At 37.8% G+C, this 25,164-nt stretch overlaps 1 protein-coding gene across 2 annotated transcripts in view; it reads right to left on the bottom strand.

The window, feature by feature from the left end:
* Positions 1 to 25,164, bottom strand: part of CD81 (CD81 molecule) — a 77,311-nt gene that overhangs the window by 40,746 nt on the left and 11,401 nt on the right. For both annotated transcript variants that reach the window (XM_039350725.1, XM_039350724.1), the window contains exon 2: positions 272 to 386. In XM_039350725.1, the coding sequence (XP_039206659.1) occupies positions 272 to 386 (115 nt within the window). The remainder of the gene's footprint in view (positions 1 to 271; positions 387 to 25,164) is intronic.

Raw genomic sequence — 25,164 nt, 5'->3', positions numbered from 1 at the left:
TTTGAGCATGGGTATGTGTGTATGTATATGTGTTGTATCAGATGATGGTTTATGTTTTAATCTAGTAAGCAGCCCAGAATCATTTGTGTGAAATGGGCAACAATAAAAATATCATAAACAAATAAACAGGTGTTAAGCAAGGAAGTGGGATTTTTTGGGGGGTCAGCTGCAGACACTCCATAGACGCAAAGGAAAAAAAAAATAACAATTTGGGGTTTGATTCCCTCCCACTATGCTAGAAATCCTGGTTACGTAGCTTTTTTTATCTTACCAATGTAGAATGTATTAGGAGCAGACTGGTCTTCTAGTGATGACTGCAAGATGACTGAGGTTTGTGAATCATGACGAATCCATAATCCCACACCAAGAATGATCCCTCCTGCCAGCTGAAAAGAAATTGGGGGGGGGGAGTAGAGGAAGAAAGAGGTTTACATCAGAGATGCCATCAAATAAATGGTAGACGTTTCATCATATAAACACTTCATTAAAATATGACAAATAGTATATATAGAAATCTACATTCTGAAAAAATAACCAATCATCATATGCATAAAAACAAACTTACAAAATTAAGATTAAACAAAAATCCTGACAACTGATTTTTTTTTGTTTATCTGTAAGGTTTTTGGTTATCACTTTGGTCTTTTCTCTATTTATTTTCAGTCCTGTCACTTCTCAAAATTCTTCTATCTTTTTCAGAAGCTTGGGGCTTGTCACAAGTGGCTCTTCTAATATGAAAACCAAGTCATCTGAGAATGCTTGTAGCATATATTTTTCATCTTTTATCTTCATTCCTTTAATTTCTGAGTCTTGCCTAATATTTCTATTTAATATTTCCAGTCTTAATATAAATAATAATGGCGATAATAGGCATCCTTGTCTTGTGCCTTTTTTAATGTTAAAATTTTCTGTAAAATCTCCATTTACAATTATTTTAGCTATCTTTCTATGATACATTGTTTTAATTGTATATATAAAGTTTTCTCCAAAATCTGTTTCATTTAGTTGTTGAATCATGAACTGCAGTTTATGTTATCAAAAGCCTTCTGTGCATCTAGGAATATTAGCGCCATCGGCTTCCTTGGGTGCAGTTCATAGTATTCTAAGGTGTCTAAAACACATTCATGAGCAAGTCACTCACTATAACCAAATTCAATCAGAAATCTTTTTAATCTTTCTGCTATTATTGAAGCAAAAACTTTATAATCCACATTTAACAGAGACATTGGTCTATATTTTTTTATTTGTGTCAAGTCTTAGTCTTCTTTGGGTATTAAAGTAATATATTTGCAAATCATTTTATACTTATTTATTCTTCCTGGCTTTATTATTTTTATAACTCAAGTCAGTGAGCATAATATTCCTTCCTCCTCCTATTTTCCCCACAACAACCCTGTGAGGTGAATTCAGATGAGAGAGAGTGACTGCCCAAAGTCACCCAACCACTTTTATGCTTATGGCAGGACTACAGATAGTCCTTGACCTGACTGCTCAAAGTTACACCGACACTGAAAAAAGTGACTTATGACTGTATTTCACGACTGTTGCAGCATCCCCATGATTGCCTGATCAGAACTTGAACACTTGACAACTGACTCATATTTATAACAGTTACAGTGTCACGGGGTCATGTGATCACCTTCTGCAACCTTCTGGCTAGCAAAGTCAAGAGGGAAGCAAGATTCACTTAACAACCGTGTTACTAACTTAACAACTGTAGCGAGTCACTTAACTATGGAAATAAAGGTCATAAAATGCAGCAAAATTCACTTAGCTGTCTTGCTTAGCAACAGAAAATTTGGGTTCAATTGTGGAGGTAAGTCGAGAACTATCTATGCTGCAGAACTCACAATCTCCTGGTTTCTAGCCTGGGGCCTTAACCACTAGACCAAACTGGTTCTAATATAATTATGAAGGAATCATTTGGCAACTTAAATAGAAGCCTGTGTTAGTGACGTCTTGCTTTTGTATTAGAGAACGTTAATCCAATTGCCAAGAGACATTAAAGTACCCTTCACCAATTTTAATTTACTTACGGATGACAGAGAACAACTGCACCCATATGACTTCAGAAAGGCTAAGCAAGCTTGGACCTGATCACTCCTTGAATAGGAGACTATCAAGCAATTCTAAGAAGTTGAAAAGTTGTCCTGAAAGAGGGCAATAGCAAACCATTTCCATATTCTTCATGGATGATTTTTATGCAGGCATAGGAATCAAACATAACTTAAATGTGACATTATGCTTGCTATAACAATTAATACAGAGATGCAAATAATTAAAGTGACATAGACACTGGATAGGTTTTCCAGGCCATTTGGCATAATTTTTAAAAGACTTTATTTGACAGGATTTGCCATGCCATTCAGATATCTGTGAAGCCAATTCCATCAGTAATAAGCTACCGAACAGAATAAAATTTGCAGTGCAAATAACGTTTATTTCCCCAGCTCTTATTTCTAATTAGCATTTGCCCTGTCTTCTAATTAAGTATTACAGTATATATGAATGTTGGATAGATAGGATTACATTCCACATTTATTTTCCTTTCCTGTTCACTTATACATATACATGTTTATATTGTTTTAATGCATTGATTTTATTGTGTACTTTTCTTTCAGAAGATTTTGCACAGGAAACTGCAAAATAAACAAATAATCCTTTTTAATCAATTATCTATCAATTACAAGCCACCTGATTTCACCTTAGAGTCCCAACAATTTTTGAACTAAGGTCAATGCCTATGTCTACAAGTTACACAAAGCTCTACTAACAGTATTTAACAATCAAATTAGTTTAATTATTTAGCTAATATTTAACTATTAGTACTATAGGATTCTAGAATTGAAGAAACATTCTTAATTTCTATTTTGCATTCAGCGCCTAATTCCAAATTCCAGGTCTTGAACAGGAACTGATGTTCCTTGTCTCTGGAACTCTAGTCCCAAAATTTAGACATGGGCACAATGCAGATTTTCAAGCTCAATTTTTTTCAGTATGAAGGTCAAAGCATTATTTTTGAAGAAAGTAGAGAACAGAGAAGGAATTGATTTCTGTGCCCAACAATTGTTTGTATAGAATGCTACTTTTACATAGCTTTTTATCTATCAAATATATAGATACTGTAGATATATAGGTGCGTGTGTGTATAATCTGTGTATATACTATATATATGTATGTGTGTATGTGTACATAAACATACACACACATAGAGATATGTAGATAAAATGCAAAATGCCTAGGGGTCAGTCTATTCCAGTGATGGCGAACCTTCTAGAGACCAAGTGCCCCAAAACCAGCCCCGCCCCTGCCCCACCTCCCCATGGGGCCACTCATCACCTTCACAGCCCACCAATCGTCCAGGTGGCCCAGCAGCATCATAGTGACCATGCCCTCCGCTCGTGCCCCGCAGCATCATCTGTGTGCAACGGGGCACAAGGGCAGAGTCTTGTCCCCGCTGCCCAGCTGCCATATCCTTGGCTGCACTGCTCCGCGTGACCTCGAGGGTAACCTCCAGGGGGGGCTGCTGGTGATGAGGGGGCTGCAGGGGGAGGCAGAGCGGGGGTGACGGCACATTTGCCCACAGAGGGCTCTGAGTGCCGCCTCTGGCATGCGTGCCATAGGTTCGCCACCACTGGTCTACTCAGTGGAAACATTTTTACGGCAGGTTAAAGCCTCTGGATTATGGTTGATTAAATTGCTCATTCTGCTTGATAGTGGTTATATTAATCAGATGTTCAGCTATATCAGTGGATTCTTATTTTAATATCCATTTGTTTTGGGATTAAGACTTCTCATCTTTTGGCCCACTTGAGGAGCAAATGTATATATCTGAAATTTTGACAAGTACATTAAAATAAGATTTTCATCTTCTGCTTTGAAAGCTGCTAGATATATTTATTAATAAGTCTGTACATTTTAAGCAAAATTACATGAGAAACATTCTGTGGTACAACTTAAAATACAACAATAACAGGAAAGCTATTTTATTCGAATACCTGAACTAAATAAAGGATTAATTAAAAGCTGATTTTGAATGGGTGATTTGAATTAGGAAATTATGTTTTCAATTTGACCTACTTGCAATGGTTAAGAGTGTTTGAACAGAAACCAACAATTCAATTTTATAAGATATTAAAACATGAAAGTCAGCATTTGTTATATATTTAAATGTGAAATGAAAAATTGGAAATGAATGAGCCCATTGTGATGTTGAATTATATTTCTAAACATGGCATTATCATCTCATAAAGAACTTTGGCTCTGTCAAGCTTCGAATATGGAAAAGAGGATTATTTTAGGTAATTGGAAATAAAGTTGTCCTCCAAATGTTAAGGAATGGATCCATGGCATTAATCTGTTAACCTGTTTTGGAAAAGTCTCTGTGTTTTAAAAGTGAAAAAATGATACAACATGTTGTATGGTCTTGATGTAATGATAAGTTTCACAACTGAATTAATTTATACGGTTATTTATAGTTATTATATGGCTATTTCCCCTGTTAATTACAGATAATTTTGTTAACTTTATTTTAACCACTATATTTAGTTTCTGGCTTTTTTCCCACAATATAATCACTATTTACCCTTTTCTGAGTTGGCGACGTAGATTTCTTTTTTGGTATATCAGTCTTTTAAATAGTTTTTAAAAACCTATCTAGAAATACCAGTCAGTTTACTAACAACATAAGCAGAAACAGATACATGATGAAAAATGCTTCAAAAACAGACAAAAAAGTCCCATCTAGGTATTTTTGACCTATGAAAGATCTTTTATACATACGGATTGTCAAGTAATGAATATGTATGTGTGAATTTATCTTGCTAGCTTGGCAGTTACAATAATTAGCCCCAGTTACAGGATCTGAATAAGACCATAGAAAGAATTGAAATGCAGAGAATCATAGACAAACTGGGTCATTAGACAAGAATGCAAATTAAAATGCTAACGGTTTCAGTGACAGATTTAAATAGGAAAGTATGAAAGGTGATTAAGCAGCAATGGCACTTTACTACTTTTTATTACTAACATTTCTGTGACACTCAGACAGGCATACATACAAAAAGCCCAGAAGATTAAAAACTACCCAATAATAAATAATGTATATTGTAACAGCAAGGGCCAACAAGGATAGATAATCTAAGATTTCCCCAATTTTTTCTTCCTCCAGAACTTTTACTTCCTTACAGAAAACTCACTAAGCATGAAGATTCTTTCTTCAGAGCGACTGTATGACTTTTCATAATCTGCAAAATTAGTACTGTATAATAAGAAATGAATTGATATTTTTTAAAGGCTGTTTGTAATAATTCCAATTCTCCCTAGTAAATTGCCAGCATAAAGAACATGAAAATTAAGGGTCTAAAGCACTGGAACAGAAAAATAAAAACAACACTGTAAATATGCAAAAAAATAAAAAAATCCAAGCATCAAGCAGAAATGTTAATCACTCCATTAGCAAGTTTGCAGAGAAGTGTGGCTCCTGGACACAAAATACTTATACTGAGCTAGGTAATCTGCAACATATTTTTACACACACACACACACACACACACACACAACCATTATTTCCACCCATTTGTTTGACTTGGTGTTTTAGGAAGTTTGGCCAAAGACAAAATATACCAAAATGAACTTCTAAGCTCCCCCTCCCCAAAAAAACTAACATATATTCATCACATTAATATACTACACAATAGCTGAAGTCCTCTATGCAGTATACTGAACAAATATTAAGGGTTACAAATGTACACGATTTAAAGACACTCACACATTAGTAAAACTGGAAGGCCTATAACGTTAAAATTATAATGTAAAGTCACAGTATAAGATGAAAAATGAAGCTAAAATCTACGGATTCAAAAAGAGAATTAATCAAATCAGCGAGCTTCATTTGCAGGCAGCGCATGTTTGGCTGGCAAGTATATCAAACAATCAACCAAAATATTAAAGTCTACTTGGATTTTATTTAGATCCTTCTTGGAACTAAAGAAACTATTTAGTATTGCCATAGTAATTCCTGGTTTGTATTGTAACACCAGATAAAGAAAGAAATTGCACTGCTATTCATAAACAGGAATAAGAAAATGAAAGACTCTCACAAATTCCAAAATTGTTTTTCCATTCAAAATCAAAAATTTGACAAATGGAAAACCTGTCAATGTCCATCTTTCCAAGCAAACTGTTCTAAATGCCCTTCAGAAGATTACAAGCCCTTCATGTGCTACACCAGTGATGGCAAACCTTTTAGAGACCGAGTGCCCAAACCGCAACCCAAAACCTACTTATTTATCACTAAGTGCCAGGGCCGCATCAGCATTGTGGTGCCCTCATGGGGGGCAAGGAGGCGCCTCTGAGTGCCGCCTTTGGCATGTAAAAACCGGGGGGCACAAAAACAGCCATGCCATGGGGTGCAGATACAAGGCGCTGCATCATGCAAGAATGGGGCAGGGCTAGTATCACGCAGGCACTAGCCCTGCCCCATTTGCAGCATGTGTGTGCTCGCGGTCCCGTGCACACATGCATGCATGCATGTAAAATGCTTTCCTCTCCCTTTTCTTCCAGTCCACCAATCAACAATGGTTGGTGACCTCTGCTCTATCACCTCTACTTGAGCTTGCTAATCTGTCGCTTCACCTCCTTCGTCTGGGCGGGGCTCCTGCTCCGGGCGGCAGTGGTGGCCTGATGCACCTGCTGCTAGCGGCGGTGGCACATGTGCCAACAGAGAGGGCTCTGAGTGCCACCTCTGGCACGCGTGCTATAGGTTCGCCACCACTGGGCTACACTGAGCATATCTTTGAAAGATACCTGAATTAATTACTAAGTTCCAAAACCTGAGCTAAACAGATTTTACAGATGTCAAAGTTTTTTTAAAGAAACTTTCCCTGTTCCATCTCTGGTTCTCTTTCAGAAGAAAAAGTAACTGAATTTATTATTTATATCATGAATATTTTTTTATTTGTTTTCAATTTTAGGAAAGCCACATCTATTAAAAAGATTAAATTATTAATATCAGAATCCAAACGTCCATCATATGCATTCTGTCTTACAATGCTTTTTAAAATATGTTAGTTTTTTAATGTTTGTTATTTGGCTTTTTCATCCAGAATTGAATATAACACTAAAAAAGGCTGCAGATTATATCAAAGTATTCATTGTATCATAAAGGTTTTGGACTTATGCTGATTATGTAGTATTATGATCTCCACTGTTCCATTACTTAATGTTTTTGTGCATACTGAAAAAAGAAAAGGGAAGATAAGAGCAATTTTAGCAATTAAAATACCAAAAAATAAAGGGAAAAAAACCTATCCAGTTTCTGACTTCCTCCTTTTTGTGCTTATATTAATTTAATTGTTTATATAAACATTTGAAATCTCTTAAAAACCAGAGGGTAAATGTTTGTATTTACCATGTTGCATGTTGCATGCCTTTTTAAAGTTTAGTTAGCTTCTATTGTGAATATATATATTGTTAAATTTGCCACTGTTGCATATTCTCCGTTTAAGTTCCCAAATGTTCCTCTCACTGCAAGAAGCCTGTGATAACTAAGATATTTCAGTATGAACTGTGAAAGTAAAATGGCTTTTTACAACAACAGGTGTAGAGGTGGGGGCCAGGTAGAGGTCGTGAGCAGCAAACTGCCCCTCCAAAGCCTATGTGCCTCTTCTCTCTACATTATTTCATCCCTACACATCACCATGGCAATGTGGGAAAGTATCCCAGGCTGGTACAATGACCTCACCTGCCTGATATCAGCTAGCTTACACCAACAGGATGTTACAGCCAACTACTCTCCCTGTTTTGGGCCTCTGGCTTCTATGTTCTTAAGGATTGGTAAGGAGTTTAACCAATAAAATGCTATTGCCATGTTAAACTTTTGCTGCTTGGAAAACTGTATAAAAGAATAAACGCTGCGAAGGTGGTCAGCCATATTTGCACCCTGCAATGACTGAGCACTGATTACTACAGCTGGCTGCCCGAACAGGGACGTTTGGGACCCCCTCCAGGGAAGAGCGACAACCAAGATACTTACCATCATCTGGAATAGACCCCTAAGTGCACTTTCGTCTTCTGAGACCCGTCAGTGGTAAGTATGGGTCGCAAGTTATCTCAGCACCAGCAGAAACAGGCACAGGAATTCAGATTCCTGCTACATAAATCAGGCATAACAGAGCCTGAAGCAGACGTAAGGAAGCTGGTGGATGAGGTAGGGAAACATTGCCCTTTAGAAAGATAGGGCATACTTTACATCTTGAACCGTGGGCTCCAGTACAGATATTGATGGTATTCAGTGCTTTTGGGCAGTGGAAAAATGTGGCTCAGATGCTTCAGAAGGGCAGCAATTAACTACCAGCCCCCCTTCTGATTACAACCAAGTAAAACTTCTCCCTCTTGAAGTATCTTTAATTAGATTTCCAGCTCCTTCTGAAGAGGCTAATTCTTTTGCTTCTTCCCAGACCTCATACACCCCCACAAATAAAATATTAGAGGAACTATCTTGAAGTAGAAAAAAGATAAGGGGAATGTCAGAGTAATTTAAAGACATAAATTAACTCAAAATGTACTCTTCTGCAATGTGTTTTGAACAATTGGAATGTTTTGAAACTTCATGTGGCTGTTAAGTTTAACCCTGTCAGACAATGTCTGGTGGTGCTTTGTGTTGATGTGTATTGTATTTTGTATATATGTGTGTGTGTGTGTGTATGTGTATGTATGTATGTATGTATGTATGTATGTATGAAGTTTTTCAGACAGACTGGTCTGATTGATTACACCTTGACATTTTTAACTGCTATACTGCAGTTATACTTTTTTACAATCTCTTTTGCCTTGCAGCCCCCCAACTAGGGGCGTTAAGCAGGCTCAAGTCGCAACTGCGAAACATTTACAAATCCAAATTTCTTTTTCTCCCAATTTAGTTCTTTAACTCTTTGCCAGAAAAAGAAATTTGGATAGATAGATAGATAGATAGATAGATAGATAGATAGATAGATAGATAGATAGATAGGTCGGTCTTTGGTTATTCGGGTTTTCTCCCACGTCAAATTGGAAGTGTCTTGGTGACGTTTCGACGAAGTCTCATTCATCATCTTCAGGCTGGTGTTTTCAGCTTCGTGCTTCTAGGAGCAATGAAGCATGAAGCCGAAAACACCAGCCTGAAGATGACAAATGAGACTTCGTCGAAACGTCACCAAGACACTTCCAATTTGACGTGGGAGAAAACCCGAATAACCAAAGACCTACAAATACCCGCGAAAAGCTCAGAATATACGCACGCACACACACACACACGTATGTGTGTGTGTGGCCACCCAGAACATCATGCTTGGGCTTGGAATGGTGAGAAAAATAGGAGATGATTAAAGGGCCCTATAAAACCATGTTTGGTTAGAATCACCTCATGATTTTTCTCACTTCTTGCAGGACAAGTCATACGTTTAAATGAATGTTGTTTTAACAGTATTTGTGTATATATGTTTGTCTGTGTTGTTCTGTGTTATTTCCCAGACTTGGAAGAGGGTCAAAACCCTCTCTGATAACAACATACAAAAAGGCCTTATTAAAAAATAAATGGTTTGTCTGGAATGAAAGTATGGAATGAAATATTTGTATGTGGAATTGTTTAAAATGGAAGTGAATGAATTAATTTGCTGATATTTAAGTGTGTGTGTTAGCCCTCAAACCCCACCCCCCCACTCACTTTCTCCCAGGCTGTGAAAGAAATAGGAAATTGCAGATTTTATTGTTGTAAAAGTAAATTGAAAAGTAATAGTAAGTGTTTGCATGAAAAGAGTTATATGGAAGATATGTGAGAGAATTTATGGAAAATGCATATGAAGGAGAGAAAACTATTTTTTGGTGGTGAGATTTTTTTTCCCCCTGTCTCTTTCGGCTGGCTGTGTTGCTTTAAGAGCAAGAGACAGAAAGAAGGGGGAGCTGTTCGTTTAAAAAAAAAATTTCCTCTGCTTAGAATTGCAATTTGAGAAGGGTGGAACAGAGGTGAAATTTGATACCCACTCTTGCAGTTTCGGCTTACAAATTTTTTACTTGAAAGAGGAAACAGTAATTGTTGGACAATATTTTTTGAGGGAAAAATTGTTGAGTTTAAATTGTTTAGTTAGACCTATATATCCATCAACCAAAAGAACTGACTCTGAATTGTTTTTCCCTTTAGATTTATAAATGTTTAACCTATTTATTGGAAATTTGTTTCCATCTGAATGGAATTTGATTAAATTGGATGCCCACTCTCAGGAAAAGTTTGTATTTACTGTGCCTGCAGTGAATCATTCAGAACCTAATAAATGTTATCACTGGACAGTTTTGCCACAAGGAATGCTAAACAGTCCCACATTATGTCAGCTTTATGTTGCTGCAACATTTTCACAAACGTCATCCATTAGCTTTGGTATATCATTATATGGATGATATTTTAATCGGAGCACCAAAGATACAATCTAATTGGCTTTCAGAAATACAAAATGATTTAGGATTGCAAGTTGCCCCAGAAAAAATACAGTTGCATTATCCCTATCTTTATTTAGGGCATAAAAAGTTGCAATCTTATTCTGCCCCAGCTTTTCGTTTGAGCCTACCCAAAATTATTTCATTGGTCAATTTACAACAATTATTAGGCACCCTTAATTGGGTTCGCCCATATTTTTCTTTGCCTACAAATTTGCTCAGTCCATTATTTGATTTATTGACCAAAGGACAACAACCTGGAGATCTCATTGTAGTTCCACCTGTAGCACTTGCCACAGTGGAACAAATTAATAACATCATGAGTACTCAATTTGTGGACAGAATTCCACATAAAAATTGTCAGTTAACACTTCTGATATTTTCTACTAGTAAGCTATCTACAGGAGTATTAGCTGTGATAAAAGCACAAAAATATATTGTACTGAATGACTTTACTTACCCCACACCCCATCCCAAAATGTTTTATTTTTTATCCAGGTGGTTGCTGAAATGATAACCTTAGGACACACACGAGCTTGCCGTTGAAATGGAACTGATTTAATTAATATTGTTTTTCCTATCCCACAATCTGATTTTCAATTTTATTTTTAGAATAACTTATCTCTTTAGTGGGCTTTAACTGACTATATAGGCTGTATTTCATATCATCTGCCTAAAGATCCTTGACTTGCTTGTTTAATGACTTTTTCCTTTCCTGTCCGGCCACTGCTTTCTCCTTCTCCCTTGCCACAAGCTCCTACTGTTTTTTCCGATGGAGGGAGAACGAGAAGAGCAATTGCTTACAAGGATCCTCATGATACCTGGAAAGTGTCCTACACTGCAGTGCAGTCCTCACCACAATGCTCAGAATTATCTGCTGCTATCTTGACTTTTCACACCTTTTCTCAACAGCCTTTTAACTTAATCTGACTCTCATTATGCGTGCCAACTTATTTTTACTCTTCCAGGTGCTTACATCACGCCCGCGATTGACCCCAATCTTATGACTTTGTTTTCCCCTTTACAGCAGCTGCTACAAGACTGAAAGCATTTATATTTTATTTCTCATATACGCAGTCACTCCTCCCTTCCTGGGCCTAACTTTTTTTATGTCTTCCTAATCCCCGTGGTTTTGCCTCTAATCAACTATGGCAAATGGATGTTACCCATGTTCCCTCTTTAGCTCCCTGGAAATATATTCATTTATCTATTGATACCTATTCAGGAACAATTTGGGTCACTCCTCAATGAGGAGAAACAGCTGCACATGTTATTTCTCATTTTTTTTCGGCCATTACAGCCCTGGGTAAACCCTCTTCCTTAAAAACTGATAATGGGCCAGCCTATTCTTCAGTGGCCTTTTTGCAATTTTGTACAAAATTTTGTTTTTACTCATGGTCTTCCCTATAATTCCACGGGTCAAGCCATCGTGGAACGTGCTAATCGGTCCTTTAAGGACTGCCTTCACAAACAAATAAAAAAGGACAGATATAGAGTACCCAATTTGTCATGGGTAAAACAACAGGTTAAAAAAGTATTATTTACATTACACCAATTTAATATTTCCATTCAAAATTCCACCACTTATCAGAGACACTTTCAACAGAAAACAAGCTTTCCTCCACCTCTGGTATATTATTGGACTTTACCAGACAACGCCTGGTTGGGACCAGTCCCTCTGATCACTTGGGGGCGAGGCTATGCTGCTGTGCTTGCTCCTACAAGACCTTTGTGGATTCCAGCACATTACGTTCACCCAGCCAGGGATGTCGTGGCACCAGTCTCTGGACCTGGTCCCAGAAATGGCAAGGTGACACTACAGATGGCACAGTAACCAATACGATCCTGACATGCCAGTCGGCCAGTGATGTGGGGAGATGTAAAGAATTTGAACGCCAAAGCACAGACAGTGCTGCAGCAGCAGCAAGTAGAGCAAATCCCCGAGAACCTGTGCACTGCCATTTTTGCGGTTTTAACTGCAAATTCCTTAGCCATCATTTGTTTGTGTCTGATCGTTAATATCTGCCCTTTGGCAACAGCAGCTGTCATCCCACCCAAACAATCATTCGAGCAACGAATGAAGCAAAATCTAACATCACACAGAATGATGTCTTTTGTTTATCTGAAATGTATGACATGGAAAATTTGCTTTCTACATGTTTAGTCCCTGCACCCCTTCTGCAATAATTCAAAACTTCACTGGCTTGAGCAGAATCTTATTCAATGGGAACTTTAACTAGCTGCGGGTCACTGCCTATTATCCACCCCCTGATGCTATTGCTTTGCACACCCCGGTGGTAGCTATCCCTGCAAATATAACATGTGCAAAAATAGTTAATTGTACTTCTTCAAGTAAAAAAACTCACTGTCATCGCATTGGCTCACCTGTTTTAAACTGCACAGCTTTTGAAGAGACTTCCTTTCATTTTAACCATGTTTGGCTACTGCAAGGATGTTTTTTTACATGTGGTCAAGAAACCTTTAATTATATTCCTGCTAATATTAGTGAAGCGCAGTGTTGCCTCAGCCCGCTGATTCCTGTTTTGCTTTCCAAACAACAAGTTCACTCGAACCGTTCTCCACGTGGGGTCACGCTAGACAGCACTTGTGACTCTGAGACAGCCTTACTTAATAAAGCAGAATAGGTGGCACTGACTATGTCTCTCGTGGGTGTACCAGGACTTGCTGTTTGTGCTCATCTCAACATTAATGCTATTGCATGTAATTTAGCAAAAACAATTAATGCTACTTCTTCAGCTATGTCAGCAATCAACCATGAGCTGCAAGATTTGAGAAAAGCTATTTTGCAAAATCGCACTGCTATCGATTATTTGCTTCTGCGCCAGCATTTGGGTTGTGTAAGTTTTGAGGGAATGTGTTGTTTCAATATTTCTGATAATTCATGAACCATCCAGCACCAGATTAATATTTTACACTATCTTCAATCTTCAAAAGTACTTTCTCCCCCCACAAAACATACAAGTACCTATAGGGAAGAGTGCAATTTAATTGGTATATCTCTTTTCAATGATTGCCAAGATGGTTTTAGAAGTGAATTTTTGTGCGTTAAATCAAAAGCTTGGTTTTGAGAAAAATAATGTTTTGTTGGATATAAATGTCAAAAGGATTCATTCTCCAGCAAAATGCATTGCATATATGCTCTAAGATGTGTTTTTAATCTTTAAGCGCTACAGCATGCCAAATTTCTATTGGGAAAGCTAATCAGATTCTTACATCAGATTCCCAGATGAAGCCAACACTGCATTAGGCCTCTAAGTGAGGTGTTAGGGATACTGGATCAATTTGTTTTTTCCACTTCCATCTTCTTAATCCAAAAATGGTCTTCATGTTATTTGTAATAGAGTATATAAACAGTAAATTCAAAAAGCTGCTGGGAATATAATTCATATCAATCTGTTTGTTATAATTAAGACTAAAATTCTACTCCTGCCTATGATTAGGAAGGGCCTTCTTGATCTATTACTTTTTAAACAAAACTTTTATTAAGTGTACCGTATCACTGTTAAGTCATGCTGAGAGAAGGAAGTATATGAGGTTGTAAAGACAACATGTATTTCCTCCAGCTGTGCTTTGATTTGGAATCAGACTGGTAAATTGTTTTCTTTACTATAAAGGCCTTTCTATCCTTTTGAAATTCACTTAGATTAATATTGAATCACAAAAGGGATATCCTTTAATTTTGTCTAGACTAAAAAAGCACAAAAAAGCTTCAACGGGAAACAATTGTCCACACTATATATTTGTTAGATTTATTACATTAAACCTTTCCTTCAAAAATAGGCCCGCATACTGTTCACAGGATTTAGATACACCCACAAACATATATGCCCAATAGTATTCTACATATGTTTGGGGTGGAGGGGTAGGTGCCTACAAGTCGGTCTTGATTCATGGGGTTGCCAGAATCCCTGCAGTTTTGTAAGCATCATTTTTAGTATTGTTTTGCCATTTGCCATAGTGATGACAATGACTGGCTCAAGTCCCAAAAGTCCTCCCCTAAGGCAGGACTAGAACTCACAATCTCATCATTCTAACTTGGTACATTAACCATTGTATCAAACTGCCTCTCTATTTACAGCAGTGGTTCTCAACCTGTGGGTCAGGACCCCATTTGGGGTTGAACGACCATTTCATGGGGCTCGCCAAACAACGCAGTCCGCCATTTTCCCCCTTTTCCTTAGCTGTGCTACTCCCTTTTATTCTATTGGCTTTTGAAAGCCAATAGAATAGACTCTCTTGAATAGAGTCTAATTCTGTTGGCTTTCAAAAGCCAATAGGAATTGTCCAGGCTGTCTCTGCCCTGCTGAGCCCGCCAAAAGTCCCATTCTGCAAACGGTGCTGCAAGTTGTCTGCAGCGAAGGCGAGCTGTCTGGAAGTTTCCACCCCTCCCTGCTGAGCAACTACTAAAAATGTAAGTAAAAGAGGGCCAGGGGTGGGAGGTGGGAGGCTGGCGGGCGCAGGGAGGGTTGCTGGTGCATGTGGGGCCCGGCGGGTGCCTTACCTCCCTTGGGCTGGGCCAGCTGGTGGCCCAGCAGGTGGTTGGCCTGCGCCATCTCTGCCGCTTGCCAGCTACGCCTCAGCCGGCGCAGGGGGCAGCACCATGCATGCGTGGCGCTCCTGGGCAGGGAAAGTCCTCAACTTACGACCGGTTGGGTAGTCCTCGACTTATGACCGATTGGGGTCGCGGCATTAAAAAGGTTGAGAACCACTGATTTACAGTAAGAGACCATTTATTTCTGACATTTGAGCTTGCAAAGATGCAGCCAAATTATCAGATCCCTTTAGAATCCCAGGACACATTCATTCTATCACGGGAGGTTTAATAGACTTCAATAGATATAGGCAATCCTGCTAATGTCTCTATCAAGTTCTAGCTGGAATTATATTCCTTCAATCTACTCTTCTCAATTGCTCTTGGAAAATCTACACCAGTGGTTCTCAACCTGCAGGTCGGGACCCCATTTGGGGTCAAACAACCATTTCACGGGGGTCGCCAAACAAGGCTGTCCGCCATTTTTTCCCCCTTTTCTTTGGCCACACCCCTGGCACCCGGTGATGTATAAGTGGTTGGGGGTCACCACAACATGGGGAACTGTATTATGGGGTCACGGCATTAGAAAGGTTGAGAACCACTGATCTACACGCTTGTAGAGGGCAGAGGGAGTGACCTTGAAGGACAGGAGGAAGAGCCACTACCAAGACAAAGATCACATAAAAGGAGGCTAAGCCCAGGCCAAGAAAGTATCTCAAGTAAAAGTCTCAGACAGGCCTCTCCCTAGTATTGAACTGCCTCTGCATTTCCAATGAGCATCAATTTTCTTCTCTTTTTTCTGCAGTTAAACCTTTATTTTCTCTATTTGTTCTATTTTATTTCCTCCTCCTTTGAACAATTTCTAATCTCTCTCCATCTTTTATTTTTTTATTAGTTTCTCCTGCCATGGAATACAACTTACTATTGTATGATTATTAAAAGCTATTTATTAAAATTGAAGGTCATTACAGTAATAAGTTGAATGCCATGACAGTTGCAGGCCAGCTGTGTATATAATCTTCAGTACTGGCCTGCTTCTCCATTTCCAATATGCATCCTCCTTTTTTGTTTTTGGTTAGTTGTTTGGTTTTTTTAAAGTTACATTTGTTTCTTCTACTCTGTTTTATGCATTTCCTCCACATTAGAATAGTTTCTAATCTTTCTCATCTTTTATTTGTTTAGGATAAAATCAAAAACGGCCGATACCCTTGAATCCTCCTCTACCTTCTTTAGGAGAAATCTGTCAGCCAGGCAAGTCAGGAACTTCCTGGAGAAGACGTGCTTGGTAGAATTTGTCAGGATGTCAGGATAATTAATCTGCCATCTTTGCAAATCTTTCAATAGGGCAAGAACTAGTCATGTGCTTGGTTGGAAGTTAACATAGACAATAGTATTGCTTTTTTAAAAATCTTATTTTGTTCCAGATGTTTGCAATAGGACCACCAAACTCATTCCCATGGATTTTTATATCATCTGTTACAAATCTTCTTTATTTTTACATGAGCACATTATAGCAACCAGTGTATGCTAATAATTGTACTTCTGCTTATTTATACAGTTACCCACCTCATCCCGATATTAAGAGTTGGACATAATTTTGTTTCCTGTAACAGGAACTCCATTTTTTGTGGGCTGGTGGACAAATCTGAATCTTGAGAATCATTGTTGCTGTTAACTTGCCAATTCACCATATGACTGCCGTAAAGAGAATTAGTTACAAAACTCTGATTTACCAGAAGACAAGCTGAATTTAACCCACCCCTAGATTTGCTTGGGGATCCCCATCTCACCTATTTTTCTTTCTTGTTTTATAAGAAAGTGTATCTTCTTTTGTAAGATATACACATCTTCAAGCAAAGCAACCTATACTGCAGCAATCTGTTCATGGCATCCATTTGGAATCAGTAGGTGTTGTTAGAAATTTAAAAAAAATGCTGGACCTTTGCTTTGCAGCATGCCCCCTTCCTAATTTTTAATTTTTTAGTGTCCTTCAGCAATACACTGGGGAAGTTGATCCTATTCTGAATTCTGGTGTTTGCTTTTGTTCATTTTGATGTTCTGCATTTTCTCAATTTTCATTCAATAGTTGTACTGACCTCATTATAACTGGTCTTTCAATTCCTCCTACATGGCACAAGAATCTATCGGAATTCTTACTTTTGAATTTTCATCTCCAATTTCTCTCCTATTCAAACTTTAGCCAAACTTTTCCTAGTCCTTGTGAAAAGCAGCCCATTTCACATTTGTAGTCCTTTATCTTGGTTGAGGAAACCATTCACCTGCAGTACATGTTCCCTTTTTCTTTCAAAGGCTGGAAAGACAGACGGGAAGACTGCCAGAGATTCTAAGTTTGCAAGCTTTCATTCAGAGGCATCAAAATCTGTTATGTAAATTGGGTATGTCTAGTTTAACGAAAAGGAGGACTAAGGGCGACATGATAGCAACATTCCAGTATCTTAAGAGGCTGCCACAAAGAAGAGGGGGGTCAACCCGTTATCCAAAGCACCTAAAAGCAGGACAAGAAGCAACGGATTGGAAACTAATCAAAGAGAGAAGCAACCTAGAACTAAGGAGAAATTTCCTGACTGTTAGAACAATTAATCAGCGGAACGACTTGCCTCCAGAAGTTGTGGGTGCTCCAACACTGGAGTTTTTTAAGAAGAGACTGGACAACGAATTGTCTGAAATGATATAGGGTTTCCTGCCCGAGTGGGGGTTTGGACTAGAAGACTCTAAGGACTCTTCCAACTCAATTATTTGGGAGGAATCCTTTCCTGGATCATCTCAAGAAATCCCTTGTAATTTTTTGTAAGATATACCGTAAGTGGTAACCACTGGTTGGCACAATACTTTTGTTTTTCCTCCAAACATTGCTATAAGTCTGTACCTGCCTCAAATGGATGTCTGTTGTTTTTAGTCAAGAAATGACATATATATATATATATATATATATATATATATATATATATATATATATATATATACACACACACACACACACACACACACACACACACACACACGTATATATTTAAGACCTGGTCAGCCATTGTCTGAATATAAAGTCAAGACTGAAAATGAACATTGGGCTTACATTTGACCTTCGCTGCTATATTCTTTTTATTGTAGAAAAATCCTGAATGAAATGCGAGGTGATTGAAATGAGGCACATGTCCCTATATTCAAGCAAGAGAAAAGGGAAGATTGTCAAATTACATACTAATCAGATTGATATTAGTACCTGGGAAGATTCCAGACTAAATCATGAGGAGATCAATCTGAAAGTCTCCTGAAAGCAATTACCAAAAACATTGTAGTTTTGAGAAAAAGAAAATTTTCCCAACTTATTTTAGATGTTTTGTTGGGATTTTATAGTATATAATATATCTTGACTTCAGTTAAGTATTTAAGAAAATATTTCATAAATGTTGAACAGCAAACTAGTTAAGTGTGGGTTGGATGGCATGACAATTAAATACACAGATTGCTCAAAAAATCATAATCAAGGAATATTCATCAAACTGGATGGAAGAATCCAATAACATATGGCAGGAATAAGGTGTGGAATCTTTACAATATTGTTACTATGTATTCTGATTAAGAGATACCATTATCAATTGTAGTTAATACAAAATTGGGTGGACCAGCTAATAAATACCCTAGATGAAAGAAATAAAATTTTAAATGGTATTAAATGGTTGGGAGAAATGACCTGAAAGTAACAAAATTAAATTTAGGAAAGCATAAAGATTTTAAGGGGGAAAAAATCTAATGCACTTATTGGATTATCAATACGTGGTGTGGATTAGAAGCTGCTTGCAAAACTGAACAAGAACCGCTGATGTGATGTGGTTATAAAAAAGGCAATCACAATTTTAACCTGTCTCAGCAAAACTTTTAATTTCCAAATAATGGAAAGCAATCACTTTATTCTGCAGATACCACTCTAAGCATGTGGGGCATCACACTTTTATAGGTTCAGATAAACTGAAATCAGCAAAGAATAATCAGAATGACTATGAGACAAGAAGCTAAGATCTATAAAAAAGAACTAAAAGATGTTTGTTTTTGCCTTGAGAAAAGACAATTGAAGGGGAATATGTCATCATACCATAAACGCCTGAAGAAGACCTAGAAGATCAACATCTATTCTCTATCCATTAAGAGTGCAGGATGGGGAATAGGGAATTTATTCCACAAGAAGGCAGATTCTGACTGAAAGTTAGAAAAAACTGGAAGACTATTTCAAAGGAGAAGCCATTCTCCCAGAAAAATAATGGATTCCCTTATACTGGATATATTCAAATGGAAGTTAAATAAGCATCGGTGTGGGTTTCTTTAATCTGGATTTCTTACATAGTGGGGAGTTGAATTCAATCACCTTCTAACTCAGCGACATAAAATCTTCTGATAGTACATCTTAGGAAGATATTACAACTTATACTTCAGAGTGAAATTTTATTATTTCAATCAGTTTCAAGAGTTTAAGGGCCCTCAAAAAAGAAAAGATTTTACAAGAGGAGGCAGTTTTAAAAAGCCTTAGATAACATGGTCTCTCTTCAAATATTTTAAAAGATGTTTTATTTCACCAGTGATGACAAAAGTTACTCTCAAAATAGGAAAGTACTGTATATAATCAAACATATTATATGTACTAAAATCAGATCCTCAGAGAGGGAGGGAAACTACAAGTCTGTGGGATCTTTTTTAACTAGAACATATCTGCCAAATGAAGTCAGGTATAAAGTGTATAATAATTTAAACTATACAGTCAATTCACACAAATATCTCTCCTGCTAACTTCAAGCTTTCTGTGTTTCAACTGATTTATTTGTTGTTGCATTACTGTAACACAGCAGCTCTATAACCGATGTTCCCTTGGTGACTCACAAACACTATATATCACTAAAATGGAGTAAGAAGCAACACTGAATTAATCTGGGGAAGTGTCATTTTACTGCTGCTGTTGCTAAACCAATGGAAGCTAGAAATCCTGGTAACTTTTATTACAAATCAATACTTAGATATATATTTATAGACCATAATTTACTATCTCTGTATCCCTACTCTAGGGAGACTATGGGATTTCCTTTTTGAAAACTCACTAGGCATTGATCAGAGATAATAATCCTTTGAAAATGGCCTTGGGAAACAGAGTCAAGAAATGACGTAAAGGTTTGGCCAATCCTGCAGAGAAGTCAGACAGGAAAATGAAGGAAGGAAACCAAATTCACAGTGTTCAGATGGCATAGCCTCAGGGGGGCCGTAAAAAAGGCTTTGACCTTGGAAGGAAAGCATTCCTGAATGCAGGCAAATTCCTGTGTACACAAAATCACAGACACAGCCTTTGGAATCCCTTCCTTTCTTCCTTTTCCTCCAGCCAAAGAGATACTGTTCGAGGAAGAAATAATGAAATTATTTCTGCCTTACATTCTTATGGAGTAATTGAGCAGAGGCTGGGAAGAAATTTGACTGGGAAATATTACACAAAATACCCAGCTGGAGTATACTTGGTCTAAATTGTGATGAAAGTTACTTCCCATCTGAAGAACCAACTTATAAAAAGGAGGTTTAGGACTAGGCTATTGAAAACAAAGCTGGAAACTAACACTTGGTTTTGAATGGTGAAATCCTTTTCTCTGCAATAGATCCAAATCATTCAGTATCACAAAAATGTTTCATTCTGTCAGTACCGCTAGAATACCTCATCTGGGATCCTTATCTGACAGCCACTTGCCTTTGTATTTAGAAACTGTAGTTGAAGGAGAGTGGAAAGGAGGAAAGGACAAACTCTATCCACAGCAATCTTTGCACAACTGTCTTTCCTTCAGCAGAGCCATGAACTCAGGAAACCGCTTGGAAATAGTGTGGCTACCCCACCCTTTTTCTTCCCATCTAAACTAGATGCTTAATTGAGAGCTAAGTTGATTTAACTTTTCAGAAAGAAATATCAGGATTTAGGTACAACATTAAAAGTGTATCTGGTTGGTTTGTTTATATCAATTTATATGGCTGACCATCTTACCAATGCAATTTAAATGACTAACAATATACACAAAAATGCATGTGCAATTTTAGAAAAAAATACAGCAATAAAAGACATACTTCCTGCATCCTATTAGCTAGCACTCCAAACAGATAAACTAAAGTTTTTTAAATCAATGGTTTACTATAGAAAGCTAGTTTGGAATATGATCAAACCATAACTAAATATTTTGAGGATTAGAGTTTAAATACAATCGGTTAAAGTAGAGCCAGTTTGGTGTAGTGGTTAAGATATCAGGTTAGAAACCAAAAAGACTGTGAGTTCTATCTAGTTCCCCTTTAAGTACAAAGCCAGCAGCTAGGGCGGTGATGGCGAACCTTTTAGAAACCGAGTACCCAAAAACTGCCCCGTCCCTTGGCCCACTCCCGCCCCATCCCCCTCCCCTGTTCGCTCCGCTCTGCCCCTGGCCCACCCGCCCGTGCACCCCCCGCCTCGCAGGGCCACTCGCCACCTCCACGGCCTGCCGCATATTGCCCAGTGACCCTGCAGCGCCATGGCGGCCCCACCCTTCACCCGTACCCTGCAGCATCATCTCCACGCCTCAGGGCACGAGGGTGGAGTCTTGTCCTTGTTGCCATGTGCTTGGCTGTGCTGCTCTGTGCAGACTGCGCCTGGGGGGGTGACTCTCCTCCGGGGGGGGCTGCTGGTGAGGAAGGGGCTATGGGAGGCGAGGCTGGGGTAACGGCGTGCGTGCCCACAGAGAGAGCTCTGAGTGCTGCCTCTGGCACGTGTGCCATAGGTTCGCCACCACTGAGCTAGGGCATTCCTTTTCAGCCTTAGGAAGGAGGCAATAGTAAACCACTTCCAAAATTTTTACAAGAAAATTGCAATACTGACTGGAAGGCACCCAAAAAATTAAAAAAAATCCAGAGTAGAAAAATGATTGAGTAGAATTTTTTATCATTGATTTTAAAAGGCTCAACAGCTTGATTTGGATCTAGAGTACCTCACTATAAATCTTAACTATTTCTGCCTGATAATGCAGAGATTTATATTTATATTTATCACATGGAAGAGTTTTTTTTGTTTTACTCTAATTGTAAGTATCTGTTTTTCAGTGATTTTTTTTTGTTTTAACTGTCCTAAACTCCCAGAATCATAGGAACAGAACCAAAAATAATCTAAAAATAAATACTTTCCAATTTTTCTAAGCAGCACCATAGCCACATTACTCACCAGAAAGATTTGAACAATGTAGATACGTAGAATGATTTTAAAACACAAGAACTGTAGTATCATAGCAATAAAGCAAAAACAAAAACTTTCCTTGCAATAACACAAAAATATTACTTCTTGCGGTAACAAGCAAAACCTAGCCACTGTAGATATTGTTGTGCCTGGTGAATGTCACATCTATAATTTCAATTTACATTGGACTGGCTTTGGACATGAGTTATTACATTCTTGTTACTGGAATGTAAGCTACTACATTCAATGTTTTATATTTGTCTACTAGAAAGTAACACTGGATCACACAGGTTAACTGATTCATAATAATTATGTTATTTGCCCTCCAGATGTTCCTCAGCATGCTGGGTTGAAAATTCTGTATGTTTTAGACCAGCAATTCTGGAGCACACTGGGTTGTAGAAGGCAATGTTAAGCTCAGCAGTTTATAACTACTATACCAAGATGCTATCAAAATTCAAATTCTAATTAAGAGTTTTCCCACAGGAAAGTGTTTCAGTATACAAGTATAATCTGGCCTTCAGAAACGCAAATAAGGGAAAGATTTTTCAAACACAAAATAAGATTTGTTCTTTCCACATTCTAGACATAGAACAAGGGTCTCAAAAAGGCTGATCCCATCTACTAACTAGAAGATATCAGTGTTGCTAAAAAATACAGCATTGTGACCTCTGCTTGGTACTTCCAGATGCCTCCTCCACAGTTCATTTTAGCAAGAGAAGAAATGTAGCTCATTTTTTAACTACTTTTGGGGGAGAAAAAAGGAATAGATACGAGCATTAAATGGAGGAGAAAAGACAATAATAGATAATATGAGTTGTTTATAACTTAGCAAATGAAGAAACTAAAAGAAAAGAATGGCACTTTGGATCCCTACAGCATTTCTGATAGATGACCGACCACTCAGCTCTGTTGGAAAAACTCCAGTAAGGCAAAACTCACCACTTCATTTGGCAACCTGTTACACAGGCTCAGCTAATACATTCAGGAAGTTCCTTCTAGACCAGAGGTGTCAAACTGCCAGCCTACGGGCCGGTTGCATCATGTGGAAGCCATGCCCACCCCAGCTCCAGCAATGCGAAAAGTCACGATATGTCATGACACGTCACGCGATGTGGCGAGTTTGATACACGAGTTCCAGCCAGATATTTCTTTTTGGTAGTATCAACGCACAGGTTTTCGTCCTCTAAGGCAGTAAGACCACTTTTTCTTCTGTGTGATAAACCATCATTATCACCTTTCATTCGTCTCTTCTGTAAGTTAACATGCTCAGATATTTTTCTTATTCCTCATAGGGCTTGGTTTTCAGATCCTTCATTATCAATGGATTTGTTCCAATTTGTTACTATCATTTCTGAATTTTGTTGTAGAGAACTGGATATGGTATTCCAATTGAAATCTGACCAGGCAATAGGGTAATTGCCTCCCATGACCTAGACTCTTTACTCCCATTAAATAAAACTCTTTTCAGGAGTTATTATATATGGAATCATCATTTTCATCAATTATTCAACGACTGTGAGTCTAATTGTAGATTAATCATAACATACAGAAAATAGTAGTATCGTGAATATAAATTTCATTAAACCTTATGGGGCTTGCAAAGAAATAAGTTATAACATGAATGTAAGAAACTATGCTGAGTACATTATGAATGTGTGGATACTGTTATTTACAGAGTAAAGAAAGTGCGTACAGGGTAGGAGGGAAGTAACAGTTCCCGTTACTGGTGCCTCTGAGGAGAACGGAATATTTATCTATGAACAGATCAGTTGCTAACTCCAATACTGGCAAAGAACAGCATGCAATACAATCCAAAAATAGATGTGAATTTTAATCCTTTCAAATGGGCGACTCCCTGGACTAAAAAAAAAAATCCCTTAATTTAAACCAGAAATCATCATTAAAGCAGCAAAGCAAACCAGGAGAAGCAATAGTGATAAACACACATTCAGTGGAAATCATTCTATTGAAATAATTTGACCTTGCACATTAAAGCAGTTAGGCTCACGGCCAAAACTGCAAATTGTCCTGGCCGCTTCCAACATTTCCCTGGGACATCTGTGACAGATTTCTACAGGGAAAAACTTTATCGAATATACAGAGGCAAGCTTGTCCTTTGGAAGAAAGCAATTCATTCACCAGAAATCCAGAAACACATGTTGTTACTTTTGCTTATTAATTAATATAAAAATATAAACTATTTTTTTTTAAAAAATGATATGGTTACTTATTTGCAATCAAACTGTAGGTGACTTGAAAACACAACTGCTTAATCTGTCTGGCACATTCATTTTAAAGCATTTGTACTGAAATTTGTACAGCAAACAATTTTTGTCTTATTACCCAAAACTAATTTCTGTCTATGAAGTCAACAAGGATCAAGATCAACTTGAAGACACTTATATTAACCCAGCAAGTGACCACACCTAGCTAATGCTGGCTAATCTCAAAGAGCTAAGCAAGATCAGACAGGTTATCATTTTGATGACAGACATCAAAAATCTCAGGACTATAAATTAGATTGGGAAGTTGAAAGAGTAGACATTGGTAAATACCATGTCTGTATTGCTGTCAAAAACATTTATTAATCATTTATATAGCCGCCCGTCTCCCACAAAAAAATCTCTGAGACATGTGCACATTGTTCCTATGAGTCAAACTTGACTCAGTAAATATTAATATTTGATTTTATTAAGCTGCCTTAAGATCAGACTATTTTCTTCATCTAGCCCTATATTGTGATTTTGATAGGCAAAAGTTCTTAAGGAAGGTCTTGGACAGAGGTCTCTCACAGATATTCTGTAAGTCAACATATGACTTACTGTTGAGCTAGTCACTAAAGTCATTTTATGTTTTACAACCATATATGAAATATTCAGTGACAAAATATATTATGGAGTATAAACTC

This window comes from Crotalus tigris, unplaced genomic scaffold, assembly GCF_016545835.1.
Source record: "Crotalus tigris isolate CLP2741 ecotype Arizona unplaced genomic scaffold, ASM1654583v1 scf7180000018354.2857554, whole genome shotgun sequence".
Lineage (NCBI taxonomy): Eukaryota > Metazoa > Chordata > Lepidosauria > Squamata > Viperidae > Crotalus > Crotalus tigris.
The sequence above is the reverse complement of the archived record's forward strand: the minus strand, read 5'-3'. Positions and strand labels throughout refer to the sequence as shown.